The 17,832-nt window shown below is 60.9% G+C and overlaps 1 protein-coding gene and 1 long non-coding RNA gene across 2 annotated transcripts in view; one reads left to right on the top strand and one right to left on the bottom strand.

Annotated features, from left to right (window-relative positions):
- The window catches only part of SEPTIN5 (septin 5), a 29,530-nt gene extending 13,190 nt beyond the window's left edge, over window positions 1-16,340 (bottom strand). Inside the window, exons 1-2 of the mRNA XM_051973210.1 lie at window positions 14,739-16,340; window positions 14,245-14,258 (exon numbers count right to left, since the gene is read on the bottom strand). Of these exons, the coding sequence (XP_051829170.1) occupies window positions 14,245-14,258; window positions 14,739-14,781 (57 nt within the window). The 5' untranslated portion in view covers window positions 14,782-16,340. The remainder of the gene's footprint in view (window positions 1-14,244; window positions 14,259-14,738) is intronic.
- LOC127545741 (uncharacterized) lies at window positions 874-12,273 on the top strand. Its single transcript, XR_007949812.1, has 3 exons — window positions 874-2,325; window positions 8,722-8,876; window positions 10,102-12,273. It is a non-coding gene; the product is annotated as an uncharacterized LOC127545741 (long non-coding RNA).
- Window positions 16,341-17,832: the final 1,492 nt, after the last annotated feature.

Below are 17,832 nucleotides of genomic sequence, written 5' to 3'. Positions count from 1 at the left end.
TGTCTGTCTGTGTGTCTCTGTTTCTTTCTGCCTGTCTCTCTGTCTCTTTCTCTCTGTCTCTCTCTCTTTTCTCTGTCTGGGTCTGTCTCTCTCTCTGTGTGTGTCTCTCTCTCTCTGTGTCTCTCTCTCGCTGTGTCTGTCTCTGTGTCTCTGTCTCTCTCTGTGTGTCTCTCTCTCTGTCTCTCTATCTCTGTTTCTCTGTCTGTCTCTGTCTCTCTCCCTTTCCTCTCAGTCTTTGTCTGTGTGTGTCTCTGTCTCTCTATCTCTGTTTCTCTATCTGGGTCTGTCTCTCTCTCTCTGTGTCTCTCTCTCTCTGTCTCTCTCTCTCGCTGTGTCTCTGTCTCTATCTCTGTCTTTTCTCTCTCTCTGTCTCTCTATCTCTGTTTCTCTGTCTGGGTCTGTCTTTCTCTCTGTCTCTCTCTCTCTGCGTCTCTGTCTCTCTCTCTGTCTATCTCTGTTTCTCTGTCTGTCTCTGTCTCCCTTTCCTCTCAGTCTTTGTCTGTGTGTGTATCTGTCTCTCTATCTCTGTCTCTCTATCTCTGTCTCTCTGTCTGGGTCTGTCTCTCTCTGTGTGTCTCTCTCTCGCTGTGTCTGTCTCTGTGTCTCTGTCTCTCTCTCTGTCTCTGTGTGTCTCTCTCTCTGTCTCTCTGTCTCTCTCTCTCTGCGTCTCTGTCTCTCTCTCTGTCTATCTCTGTTTCTCTGTCTGTCTCTGTCTCTCTCCCTTTCCTCTCAATCTTTGTCTGTGTGTGTCTCTGTCTCTCTATCTCTGTTTCTCTATCTGTCTCTGCCTCTCTCTCTCTGCGTCTCTGTCTCTGTCTTTTCTCTCTCTCTGTCTCTCTATCTCTGTTTCTCTCTCTGTGTGTCTCTCTCTCTCTGTCTCTCTCTCTCACTGTGTCTCTGTCTCTATCTCTGGGCCTCTGCCTCTGTCTCTATTTCTATCTCTGTTTTTCTGTTTCTGTCTCTCTGGCCCCGCCCCCATCTTTGTCTCTCGGACTGTGTCCCCCGATCTCCCCTTTGCTCCCCCCTCCTCCTTCCCCTCTGTCTCCTTCATACACAGGTCACGCTGTCCCTCGGGGCTCTCCTGGCTCCTCTTCTCTCCTTCCCTTCCACCATTTTGCTCGATGATCGCCTGGGTTCCCATGGATTCGGGCCTCGGGTCCAGCCCTGACCTCTCTCTTAGCCTCCAGTCCCACACTACCAGCCTCCCGGTGCAGACGGCCAACCGGACGTCCGGGAGACATCTTCCCCGTGGCCAGAACAGAGCTGGGCGTCCTGCCCCCGAGCCCCCGGCCCCGTCCGAATCCCCCCTGCCCTCTGCCCCCTCCAGCCAGGGGCCTCCCGGGTGCTCCTGAGCACCGATACCAGACCCCGTCTGTGGCCGCGGTCCTCGGACCCTCGCCCTCCATCATTGCCCACCCATCCTTCTGGCTCCTTTTCCCATGACCTCCCATCATTCCCGGGGCCTCCTCCTCATGGCCGGCACATCCCGGCTGGGCCTGTTCGTGCCCGTCATTTGCATGTGATCTTCCTCCTTGCCTTGGGAGCTCCTGGGGGCCGGGGACCATCTCCTCCCTTCCTTCGGATCCCCAGCACGTTAGCGCAGTGCCTGGCATACAGCAGGCACTTAATTAATGCTTATTGACTATACGCCGTTCCCCACCCTCCCCATCTTTTAAGGTCTGGCTCCGGCTGAGCCTCCATCGTCATCTTCATCGTTTCTCCCGCCCCTCGGAGCTCTCTCCCTCTTGTCCGAGCGCTAGCAGACCCTGGGGTCGCTCCAGAACTAGCATGGAGTGTTCTAGGTGCCTCGGGCCGGGGGGAGGGGAAGCTCGGCTCCGGGGAGAGCGGGGCCGGGTTTGGGTCCCTTTTTGGCCACGCTAACCCTCGAGCTGCCGGCCGGCCTCGGCAAAGGCCGTGGAATCGGCTCCCCGGGCGTCCCCCTCCCGCTGGGGAGGCCCTGGCCGAGGCCGGCCCCCGTGGAGAGGTCCAAGTTCTGCCTGCCTGTCTGTCTGTCTGTCTGTCTGCCTTGCTGCCCCCCCCCCCCAGTGCTCAGCTTGTGGCTCTCCTTCCCATCCTGCCCACGTCCTCTATTAATGATCATAGCCCAGCTGCTCTCCGCCCCCCTCCCCATCGCCTCCCACCACAGTGGTTGCTAGGAAACCCCGTTACCCCAGCAACCCAGGAGGCAGGGATGAGGACCGAGTCCCCTGAAAGACCAAAAGCCTCCCAGGCCTTCCCTCTGGGCAGGCACAGGGGAGGCCGCGGGACCTGGAGTGCGGAGAGCGACGCCGGGGGCAGGAGCCGACGCCGGAGCCGGGTCACCAGGTGCTGGGGCCGAGGGGTGGGCTTAGAACCTCGCTGGGGTAGCGGCCCCCACTGCCCCGGCCCTGAGGAGTGCCGGGTGACCCTGAGGGAGCCCCTGCCTTCTCGGAGCCTCGGCTTCCCCTGTAAAGTCAGGGAAATGGGCTCACGCCCCTCCAGGTGCCTTCCAAGTCCGGAAAGTTGGTGTTCCGAGGTTCCGATGCCGTTCTGTCTGGGCCGGGGGAGCGGGGGGGGCAGCGTTTGGAGGCCGGCTGCCTGCTCCCAGGAGGCCGCGCCAAGGTTAGCTCCCTTCCCTGTCCCGACTCGGGCAAGAGGCGCTCCTTCTCCGGGGCCCACTTTTCTCCCCTGAAAAGGAGAACTTCCTAAAGCTAAGGGATGACAAGGGCTCCACGGCCATAAAGCGCTGGGGTGTGGGACGCGTGCCGATAAACCCACTCATCAGATGAGAAAACCGAGCCTCAAACTGCCTTTCCTAAAGCCCCTGGAAACCTGGGGGCTGGGAGGGTTGGAATCCGAGCGTGCCGGGGACGCCGGTCTGTTCTGGGGCAGGGGAGGGGGGACCCCCGGGGAGCAAGGGGAGCCCTGAGCTGAGGGGCAAGTCCCCCAGCCCCCATTCACCCCCTAAGTTCTGCTGAGGAAGGACCTGCAGGGAAGGAACAAAATGACTGAAAACTGGGAGGATCGAGGGAGGAGGCGGTTAAATGCCCCCCCTCCCCCCTCTGGCCACATCCAATCCAACCTGTCCTTTCTCCAGAAAAGGAAACTGAGGCACGAGGAGGAAGGTCTGGATTCAAATCCAGCCTCGGACATTAACCAGCTGTTAACCCTGCTCAAGTCACTTACCTCCGTTTCCTCATCTGTGAAATGGGGACAAGAAGAGGAGGGCAGCCTTCAGGGATTCCTAGATTGTTATTACTGTAATCGTTGTTGTGGCCGCTACACCGGGCAGGGGGTAGGAGGGGCCTTCCAGAGAGTTAGAGGGGAAAACTCAAACTTACATTTTAGAAAAGGAAGGAAGTCAGGGGAAGCACGAGGGCGGAAGCGAGGATTCTGGGCTCAGAGCCGGAAGGCCTGGGTTCAAATCCCAGTCACTTCTGCGACCTCAGGAAAAGGGGCTGCCCCTCCCTGCCTCAGTTTCCCCGGCTGTAACATGAGGGAGACCCAGGAGGGCTAACGTGGCTTCTGGCTCGAGATCCAGGAATATCCTGCGGCAGCCACGGTCTGGACTCGGACCCAGCTCCGCGAAAGGAGGCCCGGGCCGGGAGGCTCCGGGCCGCCCCCCAAACTCCCCAAAGCTAAAAGCGCAGGGAGCGAATTTGGGCCATGCGCGCAATGCTGCCTTCCACCACCAGGGGGCGCCACGGCATCGCGGATGGATCCAGCCTCCGCGCGGTCCCACTGGCTCTGGAGACAGAACTGGAGATGGGGGGGGGGGGGCGCGCGTGTGCGCGCGTGCACGTGCGCGTGCACGCGTACATGTGGGTGTGCGCGTGTGTGGCCATGTATCTGTATGTGGGGGGAGAAGACCCTCATAGAGCCGGATCATAGAGCTAGAAGAGACCTCCTAGACCGTCTTGTCCACCCCCTGATTTTACAAAGGAGGAAACTGAGGCCCCGAATAGGGAAGGACCCGAGCCTGATTCTCCCTGATTCCAAGTGCTGTAGCGCCCTCCCTTGTACCCCACACCCCCCCAGGGGGGAGGGGCTGAGTGGGGGGTACCTTTCAGGAAGGCTTCTGGGGGACGGGAGAGGACGCGGGGCCGGGGCGCTCTCCTTCTCCCAGCGCAACTGGTGCTGATTAGTGCCGGGTTTCTGTCACCTACGGGGCTGGGGGTTCCCTGAGAGCCTGGGTTCCAGGACGCTCCTCCGTCGGGGGCGGGGAGAAACTGAGAAATCGAGGTCTCTAAAACCGGGCCAGAGGCTGTGGGGGAAGCCGGGAAGTCTGACACCAGCGCCCCGGGCAGCCTCCCTGGCCCTCTCTGGGCTCAGAATCCGCTGGGGAACCAAAGGGTCGGAGAGGCTTGACAAGCTCCAGCTCTGACAGCCATCCCACGTTCTGACAAACCACATTCCAAGCCCCCTCCAGCCCCGACATCCCCTGTTCTAAGCCCCCTCCAGCCCTGACCTCCCCTGTTCTAAGCTCCCTCCCAGCCCTGACCTCCCCTGTTCTAAGCCCCCTCCCAGCTTTGACATCCCCTGTTCTAAGCCCCCTCCCAGCTTTGACATCCCCTGTTCTAAGCTCCCTCCCAGCTTTGACATCCCCTGTTCTAAGCTCCCTCCCAGCTTTGACATCCCCTGTTCTAAGCTCCCTCCCAGCTTTGACATCCCCTGTTCTAAGCCCCCTCCCAGCTTTGACATCCCCTGTTCTAAGCTCCCTCCCAGCTTTGACATCCCCTGTTCTAAGCTCCCTCCCAGCCCCGACATCCCCTGTTCTAAGCCCCCTCCAGCCCTGACCTCCCCTGTTCTAAGCTCCCTCCCAGCCCTGACATCCCCTGTTCTAAGCCCCCTCCCAGCCCTGACATACCCTGTTCTAAGCTCCCTCCCAGCCCTGACATCCCCTGTTCCAAGGCCCCTCCCAGCGCTGACATCCCCTGTTCTAAGCTCCCCCCAGCCCTGACATCCCCTGTTCTAAGCTCCCCCCAGCCCTGACATCCCCTGTTCTAAGCCCCCTCCAGCCCTGACAACCCACGTTCCAGCCCCTGTTCTTAAGGACCCACCCAGCTCTAACACTCTTCTGGGATCAGTCACCTTCTGACCCTCCCTGCCTCCATCTCCCTGGGTCTCTCTTGGTCCGCCTTCCCCTTCTCTCCCCCCCCCCACTCCGACCCCTCCCCCATCAGCAGCCCCTCCCTGGAGACGCAAGGCAGCCCACGTGGACCAGGAGGGACCGGGAGGGGAGGCAGGGGTGCCGGTGGCGGCCGGGAGGGGGAGGGGGGAAGGGCGAAGGATGACCGCATGTTCCCGCCTCCGGCCCCCTCCCCCCCAGACACCGCGCTGGGCTCCAGACCCGACGGAAACTTCCTCTGGAAACAGTCACAGACTGGGCGACGTCTCAGAAGCCGCGGCCACCCCCTCCCCCACCCCGGAGCCACGAAGGGCCGCAGTGTCCAAAGGCAGGGGGAAGTGGGGGGGCTGGGAAGGAGGCCCTGGCCCCCGCCCAGCTCCCCTGTTTACACAGGGTCTGCGGGGGAGGGGGAGGGGGTGGCCGAGAAGAAAGGTCCATTGAGCAGCCCCCCACCCCCACCCCAACTTTCCGCGCCCCGGGCCGAGCGGGGGAACAGCAGCCGTCTGTTCCGAGCCGCGGCCCAGGTGGCCTCCTGGCTGGGGGGGCGCCGAGCGGGAGGGGGGATGGGGACAAGGCATCTCTCACGGCTGCGGCCGCGCCCCCTGCACAGTTAGCTCCTCCCCTGGCAGGAGCGAGGCTGCCGCTGTACACCTGGGGGGTACTGAGGCTCAGGGAAGGCGGCCCGGGGCACTGGGGCTCCCCCCCTCCCCGACCCGGAGCTTTCCCGGCGGCCTTCGGGCCCTCCCCAGGTGGTCGGGCTGGAGGGACCCAGGCGCTCGGGAAACGGGGAGCAGGGAGTTTCTACCCCCCCTCACCCCAGTGTGGGGGAGGGATGAGGGAGAATCTCCCTCTAGACTCTCCTCCAGACCCCCCTCCCCCGCCCCCCAGCCATCCCCAGGGCTGGAAAAGGAGCCCAAAGGAGAGAATGGAAACATCCACCCAGAACTTTCCAGTGTAGACACAGCGCTCCCAAAACAGCCGCTTCTGCCAGGAGCCAAGGGAACTGGGAAGGGGATGGGGGGGGGGGCTCCGAGAGAGGGGGGTGGGGGGGGAGAAAGGGGAGGGCTTAAGCTGAGGGGAGGGAGGAGAAGGGGAGGGCTTAGGGAAGGGGGACCAGAGGCGCCCAAGTGTGGATTAGAAGCCAGCTCCGGCAAAGGCAGGAGAGCTGCGCCCTCGCACCCACTCCCGGGTACCAGGGGCTGCCGGCTGACGAGGGGAGCAGAGTCTGTTCCTGCATCAGTCACCGGGGGTCTCGAGCTGTGCTTTGGCTTTGGGAGTTTAATGGGGGACCCTGCCCCATCACTGCCGCTAGTTTGTGCTCCCGCTGCCTTACTGTCCGGGGAGTGGCCCCCCCACCTGGGGAAAAGAGGGTGAGCAGAGGGGAAGTGGCCCCGGCTCCCCGACGCCGTGTCCCGCCCAAGGCACCCCGAACTGGAGACGCCCTTTGTCACCCGATTGGTCCCCCATCATAGCCCTCGCCTCTCTGGGGGAGTGACTCCCAGCTCGGGAGCCCAGGGGCAGACACCTGAAAGAAGGAAGGGGACGGCCCCAGATGACAGGCCGGGAACCCAGAAAGCCTCGGCCCGGGGCCACGTGCCACTGCCAACATGGGGAAGGGGTCAGCCCCGTCAGGGCAGCGGGGACTCCCCGGGGCTTCTGGGAGATTCCCAGAGTCCGAGCTGTCCTCCCATGATTCTAGCAAGAACCTCACGGTGCCCCCAGCCTCTTAGACTCAGAATGGCTGGAGGTGCCAGGAAGCCAGAGCTGCCAATGGTGCCTCCCAGGACCTTCTCTAGTCTAACAGCCCACATGAAGGTGGGAGGCCCCGCCAGCTAGCCCAGTTCTCTTAGACGACCCCAAACTAGCCTGCGATCCGGCCGGACGGCCCCGCGCAAGCCCACACTCTGCCCGGACAGTCCGGCACCAGCCCACAATCTGCCCGGACAGTCCGGCACCAGCCCGCCATCCGCCCAGTGCCCCGCGGTTCTGCCTCTGGGACCGAGCAGACGAGGCTGGGACCTCTGCCACAGGACAGCGGCAGCCTCTCCATACTTAAAGCCAGCACGCATTTTTCCCCCGAGTCTTCCTCCTCGGGGTAATTATCCCCAGACTCCGGCTGGCACAAGGCAGACTCCATCCTCATCGTCTCTGGGCTCTCCCCAGCTCAATAGTCTCTGGGATGTCTGGGAGCGCACGGAGAAGGCCAGGGTCCCCCAAAATGCGGCACAGTGCTCCAGGTGTGGCCGGACCGGGGCAGGTGCCGGGGCTCATCGCCCCTCCGCTAGTCATTTCTTAGGCCATCCCATGGCCACTCAGGCTTGATTTGAAATGCACTAAGACCCCAGGGAATCTTCCTCACTCCTCTCCCTCCAGGCAGGCCCTTTCCTTCTCTCTCGGTGCTTTTTCCCAGGGTCCTAAGTCTGAGTGGTCGATCTTAAGCCCAAATGCGGGCCCTTCTCTCTCCTTGTCAAGCCTCTGTCTCATCTGATTTGGCCCAAGAGGGCTGGAACCCTTGGGCCCTGCGTGTCGCCCCATGTGAGGGCTCCTTTCCAGCCATGGCCACTGTGACCTGCCAGCCACTGGTACCTCGGAGCCATTGAAAAAATGCTCAGGAACAAAGGGCTGGTCCCTCAGGGAACACAGGTCCATGGGCCGGTCTCCTCGGGAGCACGGGGCCACGGACCAATCCCCTTGGGAGCACGGGACCACGGGCCGATCCCCTCGGGAGCACAGGGCCACAGACCAATCCCCTTGGGAGCACAGGGCCACGGACCAATCCCCTTGGGAGCACAGGGCCACGGACCAATCCCCATGGGAGCATGGGGACCACGAGCCAATCCTCTCGGGAGCACGGGGCCACAGACAGATCCCCGGGAGCATGGGGACCACGAGCCAATCCCCTTGGGAGCACGGGGCCATAGACCGATCCCCTTGGGAGAACAGGGCCACAGGTCAATCCTCTCGGGAGCATGGGGCCACGAGCCAATTCCCGGGCAGTTGCTCCGGCAGACCTCTCTCCTGACCTTGGACCATTGCCTGGCCAGAGCAACCTCCTGGATGGGCAGGAGCAGGGGCGGGAGCCCAGCCACTCCCAGCTCCCCACAGCGGGCACGGCCCCACCTCAGAGCCGGTTGGCGGTGCCACTTCCACGGCCTCGCTCCCGCCCCCACCTTTGTCCCAAACTCGGGGCCACGGGCAAGAATCAACCTCCTTGTGTGGGCAGACGGGTCTGGGTGGGTGCCAGGAACCACAGGCAGCTGGCAGCGAGTTTCTGCTGCCCAGCCAGGCCCCCCCATGCCAAGGGGAGCGGGACGCCAGGGCGAGGACAGGCGCGTGAGGAGGCAACTGCGGCCACACCCGGGGACCCGCCTCTCCCCACGGCCTTTGGTCTCCTCCGCACCCCTGAACGCCAGCAAGCCCCGGGGTCCCCTTCTGGACGCGTGGGGCCAGCGCCAGCCAAAGGGCTGAGCAAGAAAGTCCCCTCCGGGAAGCAAGGGAGCACCCGCTCTCTTCCACCGCCACCATCGAGCCACCCACGGGGCCGACAAGGCTGTCTCCCTCACCCCCACCGTCTCTCTCTGTCTCTGTCTCCATCTCCATCTCTTTCTTGCCAGGTAGCCCAGGAAGGGGCCGGCCCGGGGGACGCGGGCTGGGCCTAGTGCCCCCAATCCTTACCAGAGAAGGACTCCGCACAGTTCTCAAAATCTACCAATTGAGTGAGTAGAGATCTATATCAGCAGAGTGCCCTTCCTTACCGGGACCAATGGAGGTACATGTGGGGCAAAAGGTGGGGTGGGGGAGGGTAAGGTGGGGGAGAGTAACAGGCAGGCCCTGGAGCCAATCCTAGGGCAGTCTGTGGGGGACGCTCAGAGCCCAGCCTGCCAGAGAACCAGCCCTGTGCACCTGCCCTGACCAACACATTACCTTGGACTCAAACCCCGGATTCACCGGGTTCCTTCCCCAGGACTGTAGCATGCTGTGGATGTGGCGTCTGAGGCCCCAGATCCAGGCCTTCCTCGCCACCCAGTCAACACGGGGAGGCTCCAAGGAGGGAAAATGCCCAGGACTGCCTCAGGAGGTAGTGAGCTCCCCGTCACCACCAACTACACGTTAGGGGTCGGACTAGACTACTTTCTAATTACAGGATTCTGCCGAGAGCCGTGTGTTTTTAGCCAGGTTATTTCTGGCACGGAGGCAGTGACCCAGAGAGCCAGTTAACCAGCAAACGTCTCATAAGCTCTTAACTGTGTGGAAGGCACTGACCTATAAGCAGAGTCCCTCACAGGTGATCCCAGGGGCTCCCGGTCTGGAGGCCAGGGGCTTCTAACCCTACAAGGAGCCTCGCTGGGGACCGGATCAAATAGCAGTGATTAAGCACCTTCTGTGTGCTATGGTTTGGAGGCCTGGGTCCTTGAACTCCATAAGGAGCCCCTCACGGGGGGAGATCAGTCAGTCAATCAAATAGCAGTGACTAAGCACCTACTATGTGCTAGAGTCTGCAGGCCAGGACTTCCTCTCCCCCACCTCCCAGGAACACCTGGTATCAATAGATCATTAGAGACAGGATGAATTGGAGCTAAGCTGCCCTCTTCCCCCCCCTTCCCCCCCAGCTTCGCTTCTTTGCTTCTTGTGGGCCAGACTTCCTCCAGTGGCACGCCTGCCTCCCCAAGCCCTACCTGCAGCTGCCAGGCCATTTTCCCGTCCTTCGGTCCACAGCCTCCCCTCCCCACAGCCTCCTCTTCCCACAGCCTCCCCTCCCCACAGCCTCTTCTCCCCCAGCCGCCTCTCCCCACAGCCTCCTCTCCCCCAGCCACCTCTCCCCACAGCCTCCCCTCCCCACAGCCTCTTCTCCCCCAGCCGCTTCTCCCCACAGCCTCCCCTCCCCACAGCCTCTTCTCCCCCAGCCGCCTCTCCCCACAGCCTCTCTCCCAGCCCAGTCCCCCAACTCTCCCCCGCTCCGGCACCAAGACTATGAATGTGTCTCTTTTTCACAGAAGGCAAAACAAACTCCTGCAAAACGAGGTTGCGGAGGCGCCACCCCATGGGGATTGAACCCCGATTACTCCTGCAGCTGGGAGGCCTACAAAGGGCCAGAGGAGGAAGTCCGCCCCCCCCCACCAAGGCTCAGCCCAGGGACAAGCACATAGTAGTGCTTAATGGCTTCTGGGCCTCCCGAGCCCTTCGTTCTCCGGAGGTCCGCTGCCTGTCCATGGTCGGGCAGAGCCACCCTCAAATTCTGAAGGCACCGCTTTCCACTGAACCACACTGCCTTCTGTCTGTCCGGTCAAAGCTGTATTTTAAGACTGTTAGTCGGGTGCCAGAGACAAGGTCCTGGCCCCGGCCTCCTCCTTAGGAGCCTCGAGGTCGGGTGGGATGGGAGACCTTCAGGAAAGCGGGCCCCTCTCTCTCAGCCTGGGCCTCAGGGTTCAGCCTCCAGCCCAGGCCACCTAGGCTTGTGTGGCCTCAAACACAGTTTTCCAGGAACTGGGGAGGCTATTCAGTCCAACTCTACTTTCCAGATAAGGAAATTGAGGCTCCAAGAGGGGACACACGGAGGACGGGTGGAAGGTGGGTTTCCAAGCCAGATCCTCTGATTCTGGGCCGACGCCCTCGCCCCCGTCCCAGACTGCTCCCAGCGTCTCCCAAGAAGCCCCCGATCCCTCCGGCCAGAGTTCAGAGGTCTCCTGCCATTATTCAAACTGAGAGCCAGCCCGCCCCCCACCCGGAGAGAAGGGGACAGGCCAGGGATCCCTGCAGGTGGCGGAGGCAGGGAGAAGGAAGGGGGGACCCAGATGGCTCCACCCTAGCATCCTTCTTAAAGGGGCAGCCAGGGGGTGCAGTGGATAGAGCACCGGCCCTGAAGTCAGGAGGACCTGAGTTCAAACTTCTTAGCTGTGTGACTCTGGGCAAGTCACTTAACCTTAATTGCCTCAGGGAAAAAAAAGACTCATGTCCTGGCTGGAGAAGGGGAGTGAGCCCCTCCCCAGATTACACTTCCTCCCTGATTTTTTCCCATCTCCTTCACTTCCCTTGCCCTTGGTTAGACCAGCTGGGGAAAATGAGGCAAGGATATTCTTGACGATCATCTCTAGGTGGCAGTGAAGACTCCAGACTGCTGGACATACAGCTGGTGCTTAATAAATACTTAGTGACGCATATGAAAGGCCACTGTAGACCTCAGGAGGCTCTGCTCCAGGTGTGTGTGGTAAGGGGACCATTGGGATCCCAAGGCACTTAAAAACCCACCTATGTTGGTTTAACCATCTATTAACATAGAATGGGTTTAAAAACCCATTGTCCATTTGTCCAAAACTGATGGAGGGCTCTCCTCCCAGAGCTTACCACTAGACTTTGGCCCTGGGTTCAAATTTCAACTCCATTAGAAGACTGGGACTCCAGCTGTGGGCTAATCCCCTCATTTTATGGATGAGAACATTGAGAAGTGGGAATATGGCCCGGGGTCCCAGAGAGAATTCCAACCCACTCCCTCCCTTTCTGAAGCCTGTCTGACTTTCCTCTGAGGGAAGGTAACAAGTATTTATTAAGTGCCTACTACGTGCCAGCACAGTGTTAAGTGCTTTACAAATGTTATTTAATCCTCCTAGCCTCTCGGAGGTTCAGGTGCTTGTATTATCCCCATTTTACAGAGGAGGAAATTGAGGCAAGCGGATGGGGCTCACTCAGCTAGGAAGTGTCAGAAATGCATTGTCCCGTCCAGCCCTGCATACCCCGAGCTGTCCCGGTAGAGACCGGGCCCTGGCTCCTCTTTTCCTGAGCCTGGAAGGAGCTCAGGGAATGAGGAGCGGGCGGATAAGAGGGAGGGTAGCGGGGAGGGTGTGGGGAGACGCGACCCTGGGGAGCTCTTACGGCCCTTCCAGCTGCGACCATCTGCCTCCGCGGCTCGGCCCCATGAAGCCTTGCACCAGATACAAAGGGTGCGAGCAGGAAGGACGCCGGCTGCCCGAGCCTCTCGCTAGTCGAAGACCGAAGCAACCGCTCGGTTTACGTCCCCGGCGGCCTGGGAGGAGGGCTTGAGATGAGGGGAGGGAGGGGAGCTGGCGAAGCGACACCCGCCGAGACAACGGATCGGACAAGCCCATTGACAGAAGTGTCCCCCGCCCTCCCCCCCCAGCGCTTTCTCTCACCCAAACAATGGTCGTCCCCCCCCCCCCAGTCCGCAAGCCCAGGGCTTTGTTCTCTCCGCCCTCCGCAGGCAGGTTTGGGGCTCCTCCCGCCCAGCCTCGGGGAGCCCCTCCCCAGCCTGGCATCCCGCACCTTCCAGGCTCCTGCTGGAGCCCCGGGCTCGGCTCCGGCTCCCACGGTCCGCCAGGGGAGCGGCCCGTGGGGCGTGCCCCCACGCCGGGAGAAGCCCAGGGCTGGCAGCCTCCGAGGGGCACGCCCTCACTCCATCCCTCCCTGCGCTCCTGACGTTGGATGGCTCCACTGAGACACTCCCCTCCTCCGTGCCCAGGAGCCGGGACTCCTGGGTCCTGCTGATCCGCCCCAACGGGCCCCAAGGCACCGAGACAACTGTCTACCTGGCCGCCCAAGCCGGGAACAAAAGCTGCCGAGGAGGGGGTGGGGAGGGTGGGAGAGAGATCGGGCCGGACTCCCCCCGCGCAATGCTCTTTGGGTGGGCAGTTCTCCCTCCGTCCCCATCCTCCAGGGGCCACGGTCACCACCCCAGCAGAGGGCTCCGCTGGCCTGCTGGGAAAGGCACAGATCCCCACAGGTGCTAGACCCCCCCCCCCGGGTTTCTGCTCCTGACTCTGCCGACACAAACTTCTGCAAGTCCCTCAGCCGAAGAGACCTCAGTTTCCCCATCTGTCAAATGCAGATTAAGCAGGCGCACACAGAGCTCGCCAGGACGGCCCGAACCAATATCAATTCAGCTCCCTTTTGTGTAGCGTTTCAAGACTGACAAACACCAAAGCGCTTTCCTCCTGATCCCCGTGTAAGGGGAGGGGGGGGGGGACAAGGACTGTCACCTCCCTTTTACAGAAGGGATAAGGGCGGGGGGGAGAGGGCAAACGGGCGTCCAGAAATGAAGTGACTGGCCCAAGACCACACAACCAGGGAGGGGGAGAGCTGGGGCTTCAGCCTCTGCTTCGGAGGCCCCTTTTTTCCTGAATGAACAAAGAGAAGGGTCCCTTCCCTCCCTCAGGCGCGCGGAGGGCCAAGTCCTGGGTCGGATGGGAGGCGAGCCTCCCTGGGACCCGCTCTGGGCACCCGGGGCTCCGCCGAGCCGGCCCGGCCTCCGGCCTCTCCTCAGCCTCATCCCCGCGAGGAAGTCCGGCCCAGCTTAGGCCTCTGGCCCCCAAAGAAACCAGGACCTTTCTCCCCTCCCCCCTTAGAATTGGTCTGATTCTAAGGCCCCGATGTCCTGGAAAGGGGAGAGGGAGGATTCAGCCCCGCGGCTGGGGATGGGAAGGGAGAGGGGAGGCTGGGAGTCCCGGAGAAGGAAAGCCAGCCCCCCTCCCGTCTGCGCCCGGCCCCTGGACACGCGCCGCCCACCCCGTGATAGGCCAGAGCCCGGCAGGAGTCCGAGAGGGGGAGGAAAGGAACCGGGCGCCCCCGTTCCCAGTGACACAAGGAGAGAAGCGGGTCCTGCCCGGCGAGGAGGAGGTTGGGAGGTTACGGTGGGGGCGGGAGGGGCAGACGCGGCACCCCCGGCATCCCAGCCCTGGTACCGCAGGAAGGGCCGGAGAAGCCCCCTGCTGGGGTGGGGGGGAAGGCCGCCTGCTCCCCAGCGCATCGGGGACCAAAGCTCCCGAGGACCGGGTCCGTGGCCCCTCCCCCACACAATATACATAAAACACACACAGAGCTGGGTGGAAGCCAGAGGGGGCAGGGCAGGCCGCTGGGGGAGGGGCCGGGCCGGAGACCACAGCATCTTCCCTCCCAGCCCTTCCCGGAGCCGCCGGGAGGGGGGCAGCCCCTTCCACATCTGGCCCGGAGCTCGAGGGCAGGCTCGGGGCCCGGCTGGGAGGCCAGCCCCTGCGCGCAGCTGGCGCTCGGCTAGCCGGGCCGGACCGCTCCCTGCCTCCCCATCTGGGCTGATGTCAGGAGGGCGCGGCGGCGGCTGCCCCCGGGGAATGGCGCGGGCCACGGCGAGGACGGGCGGCGGCCTCACGTACCTGCTTCTCCTCCACTGCGGCCGGGGTCGGGTCGGGTCCGGGTCCGAGGGGGCGCCAGGGGCAGAGATGAAGAGAAATAGAGATGCCGTGAGCGCCCAAACAAGGCGGGGATGGAGGAGGAGATGGAAGGATGGAGGCGGGGAGGGGGGCACGGACTGAGGGTCACAGGCAGAAGTGGAGGCGGGGAGGGGGCACTGAAGGGGGCACGGCCGGAGGGCCACAGGCAGGGATGGAGGCAGGGAGGGGGCGGGGAGGGAGCGGGGAGGGGACACGGCCGGAGGGCCACAGGCAGGGATGGAGGCAGGGAAGGGAGAGGGAGGGGGCAGGGAGAGGGCATGGCCGGAGGGCCACAGACCGGGATGGAGGCAGGGATGGAGGCGGGGAGGGGGCAGGGAGGGGGCAGAGCGGCAGGGATGGAGCCAGGGAGGGGGCACGGCCGGAGGGCCACAGGCAGGGATGGAGGGCAGAGCGGCCGGGAGGCGGCCCGGGCTCACCTGGGTTCACCAGCTTGCTCTTGTAGCGGAGGCTGGTGCTCATGGCGGCGGCGGGAAGGGGAGGGGGCCCGGGCCGAGCCGGGAGCCGAGGGGAGCCGAGGGGAGCCGAGGGGAGCGGCGGCGGCGGCGGCTGCAGGGCCAGACAGACGAGGGAGCGCGGAGCTGGGCGGCAGCCGAGAGGGAGCCAGCTCCGCCGCCGCCGCCAATCAGCGGGCCGAGCTCCGGCCCCGCCTTCCCGCTCCCCCCCCCCAGCCCACGCCTAACCACGGCACCGCCCACGCAAGGCTCCCCACGCCCGCCTCCACGCGCGAGACCCGCCCGCGGCCCCCGCCCGCCCCCCGTGGCCCGCAAGGGGCCGTCACTTGGACCCGCGGCGTTCCCAAAATTCCCAAAGGCAGAATCTGCGGCTGGGGAGGGGGCTGCCTCTGCTGATGCGGGCTGGGCCTCAGTTTCCCTTTTTCAAAAGGGTCTCCAGCCCTCTCAGCTTTCACATTCCATGTTCCAAGGGCCCTCCCGGGTCTAGGCTCTTTGTACTTTACTCTTCTACCCTGGAGGAAAGTTGAGACCTCGGGCAGCCGGCCCCAGGCCCAGGGCTCCCAGTGGCAACCTGGCATCTGGCGAAGCTCCTGCCCTGAGCGCCGACCCCCCTTCCCCCCCTCCCCCGCTGCTCCCTAGCAGGGCATATGCCACTTGAGGACTTAGACTTGTGTTCCCCGCACAGCTTAAGTCCGACAAAGATGGGATCCGGGCCGCCGGCACCCATTAAAGCCGTAAAGTGCATGAGTTAGAGCTTCCTCCCAGAGCGACTTTGGTCAAGTCATTACCTCTCTGAGCCTCCATTTCCTTATCCATAAAATGAGGCTGGTGACCCCGTAACACCTGTCATAACCTGTAACCCCACAGGGCTGCTGGGAGGGTTGGGTTGAGAAGCAGTTATGGGCCCTGCCATGGGGGGCCAGATTGAGTCAGTCGGAGGGGTTCGGCCTCCACTGAACCAATGGGAAGCGGGAATTAGTGTGGGAAAAGGCCCGAACAATTCCAGCATTTCAGCGAGATAGAAGAGGAAGAGTTTGTTTGGGGGAAGGGATTTGGGAGCACTCAGGGGGCAGATCTGGAATCCAAGATTCCAAAGGAATCTCTGATCTCTGATCCCAGAGAGAGATCTCTGTGGAGGAGAAAGCTCGCCCCGGCCGCCACCTCGGTCTCCTGCCCACTCCCACCCCCTTTGGACAAAGGCCTCCAGAGGACCAGATGAGTTCCATTTTTTTCATGGCTGTCCTGACCCCAGCAGCATCCCCAGAACAGCAGAGATGACTGTAGATGTTTGCACCCGGAGCCGGAGACCAGATGGGCTCCAGACGGAACCGGAGACCCGCCGGGCTGTCGCAGGCAAGGACAGCCTCCATGTCTACAACCGGAACTAAGGGACTCCGACAAAAGGATTTCTGGGATCCGGGGCACCCCAGCCACATGAGCTCTCTAAGCCCGTGCCCATTCCCCCCTTGGAAATGGCTCCTATAGGCTCACGGAAGACCATGTCCCAGACTTTTTTTGGGAGGTGAGGGGAATGTTGGGTACCAACCGTTCTTATCATATGACTTTATTTTTTCTTTTAAAACAGAATTGGATTTTTCCAATTACACGTAAAGATAGTTTTCAACATTCGTTGTTTATTCGTTGTTTTGAGTTCCAAATTTTTCTCCTCCCTTCCCGCCTCCCCATTCGGACACAGGGTATACCCGTGCAACCACGGTCAACGTTTTCATGTTGCAAAAGAAGAAACAGAACGAAAAAGAAAAACCACGAAGGAAAAAAAGGAGAAAACGACGCTTCTGCTGTAGCACTTTTACAAACACCTTCTAAAAGCTAATTATCTGACTGGTCTCAGCCCATAATGAAGGGGCGCACACCCATGGGGGCTTGGGAACTGTTGCATTAGAAAGATACACTGGCCCCTCTTCCCTCCAGTCCCTCAGGGTGAACCCTAAAACCTTGAGTGGATAGGGTCAGTGTCTGGGGACTTAGCCCACCCACGAGGGAAAGAAAATGGGGTTAGGAAAGGTGTCCCAGAGCATCCCCATCTTGTTAATTGCCTTGGGTACAAACATCCCCACTTCCGGCTTTCCCTACTGAGGAAGGATTTGGGGGTGGTTGTTTTTTGGGGGTCCCACAAAACAGGTCAAATGGCCTTGAATCCATGAAGACCTTTGTCTTTCCACGTGATAATGAAAAAGTAAAAAGAAAAGGATCCAAGGATGCAAACACTCACTGGGCAAATGTTATCAAAGGACCACGGGAGGAAATGAGCCGCATGTGCCTCCCTGATCCTCAGTTTCTCTATCTGTGGAATGAGAATAATATCTGTGCTCCTTTCCTCACAGAATTGTGAGAATCAAATGAGATAAAGAATATAAAGTGATCTACAAACTTGAAAACATCTAGTAGTAACAGTAGTAGCAGTAGTAGTAACAGTAACAATAGTAGCAATAGTAATAGCAGTAGTAGTAGCAGCAGCAGTAGTAGCAGTAGTTGTAACAGTAACAGTAGTAGCAGTAATAGTAGCAGTAGTAGTAATAGTAGTAGCAGCAGCAATAGTAGCAGTAGTTGTAACAGTAACAGTAGTAGCAGTAATAGTAGCAGTAGTAGTAACAGTAGTAGCAGCAGCAATAGTAGCAGCAGTTGTAACAGTAACAGTAGTAGCAGTAATAGTAGCAGTAGTAGTAATAGTAGTAGCAATAGTAGTAGCAGCAGTAGTAACAGTAGTAGCAATAGCAGTAGTGATAGTAGTAGCAGTAGTAGTAGTAATATTTCTGATGCCCCAGATTTTAAAAGAAAAGGAGGAAGGACTTCAGCGTGTTGGGTGGAATAACATGCAAAGTCAAGAATAAGAATTATTCATGCTAAAGTCTCTATTAGTGGAAGGAAGAATAATAAAAAAACAGTTCCTATGTCTGTATATATCTATGAATCACTACTTAAAGAAATGAATCCGGGTTATCCTCTGGCAGGTCAAATACTGACACTGAAGCCGAAAATCCTTTGGCCACATGGGGAGAAGATGGGACTCACTTATTGGAACTGAAGGCAAAAGGAC

This window comes from Antechinus flavipes, chromosome 1 (genome assembly GCF_016432865.1).
Source record: "Antechinus flavipes isolate AdamAnt ecotype Samford, QLD, Australia chromosome 1, AdamAnt_v2, whole genome shotgun sequence".
NCBI classification, from domain to species: Eukaryota; Metazoa; Chordata; class Mammalia; order Dasyuromorphia; family Dasyuridae; genus Antechinus; species Antechinus flavipes.
This window is presented reverse-complemented; position numbering and strand designations above follow the sequence as displayed.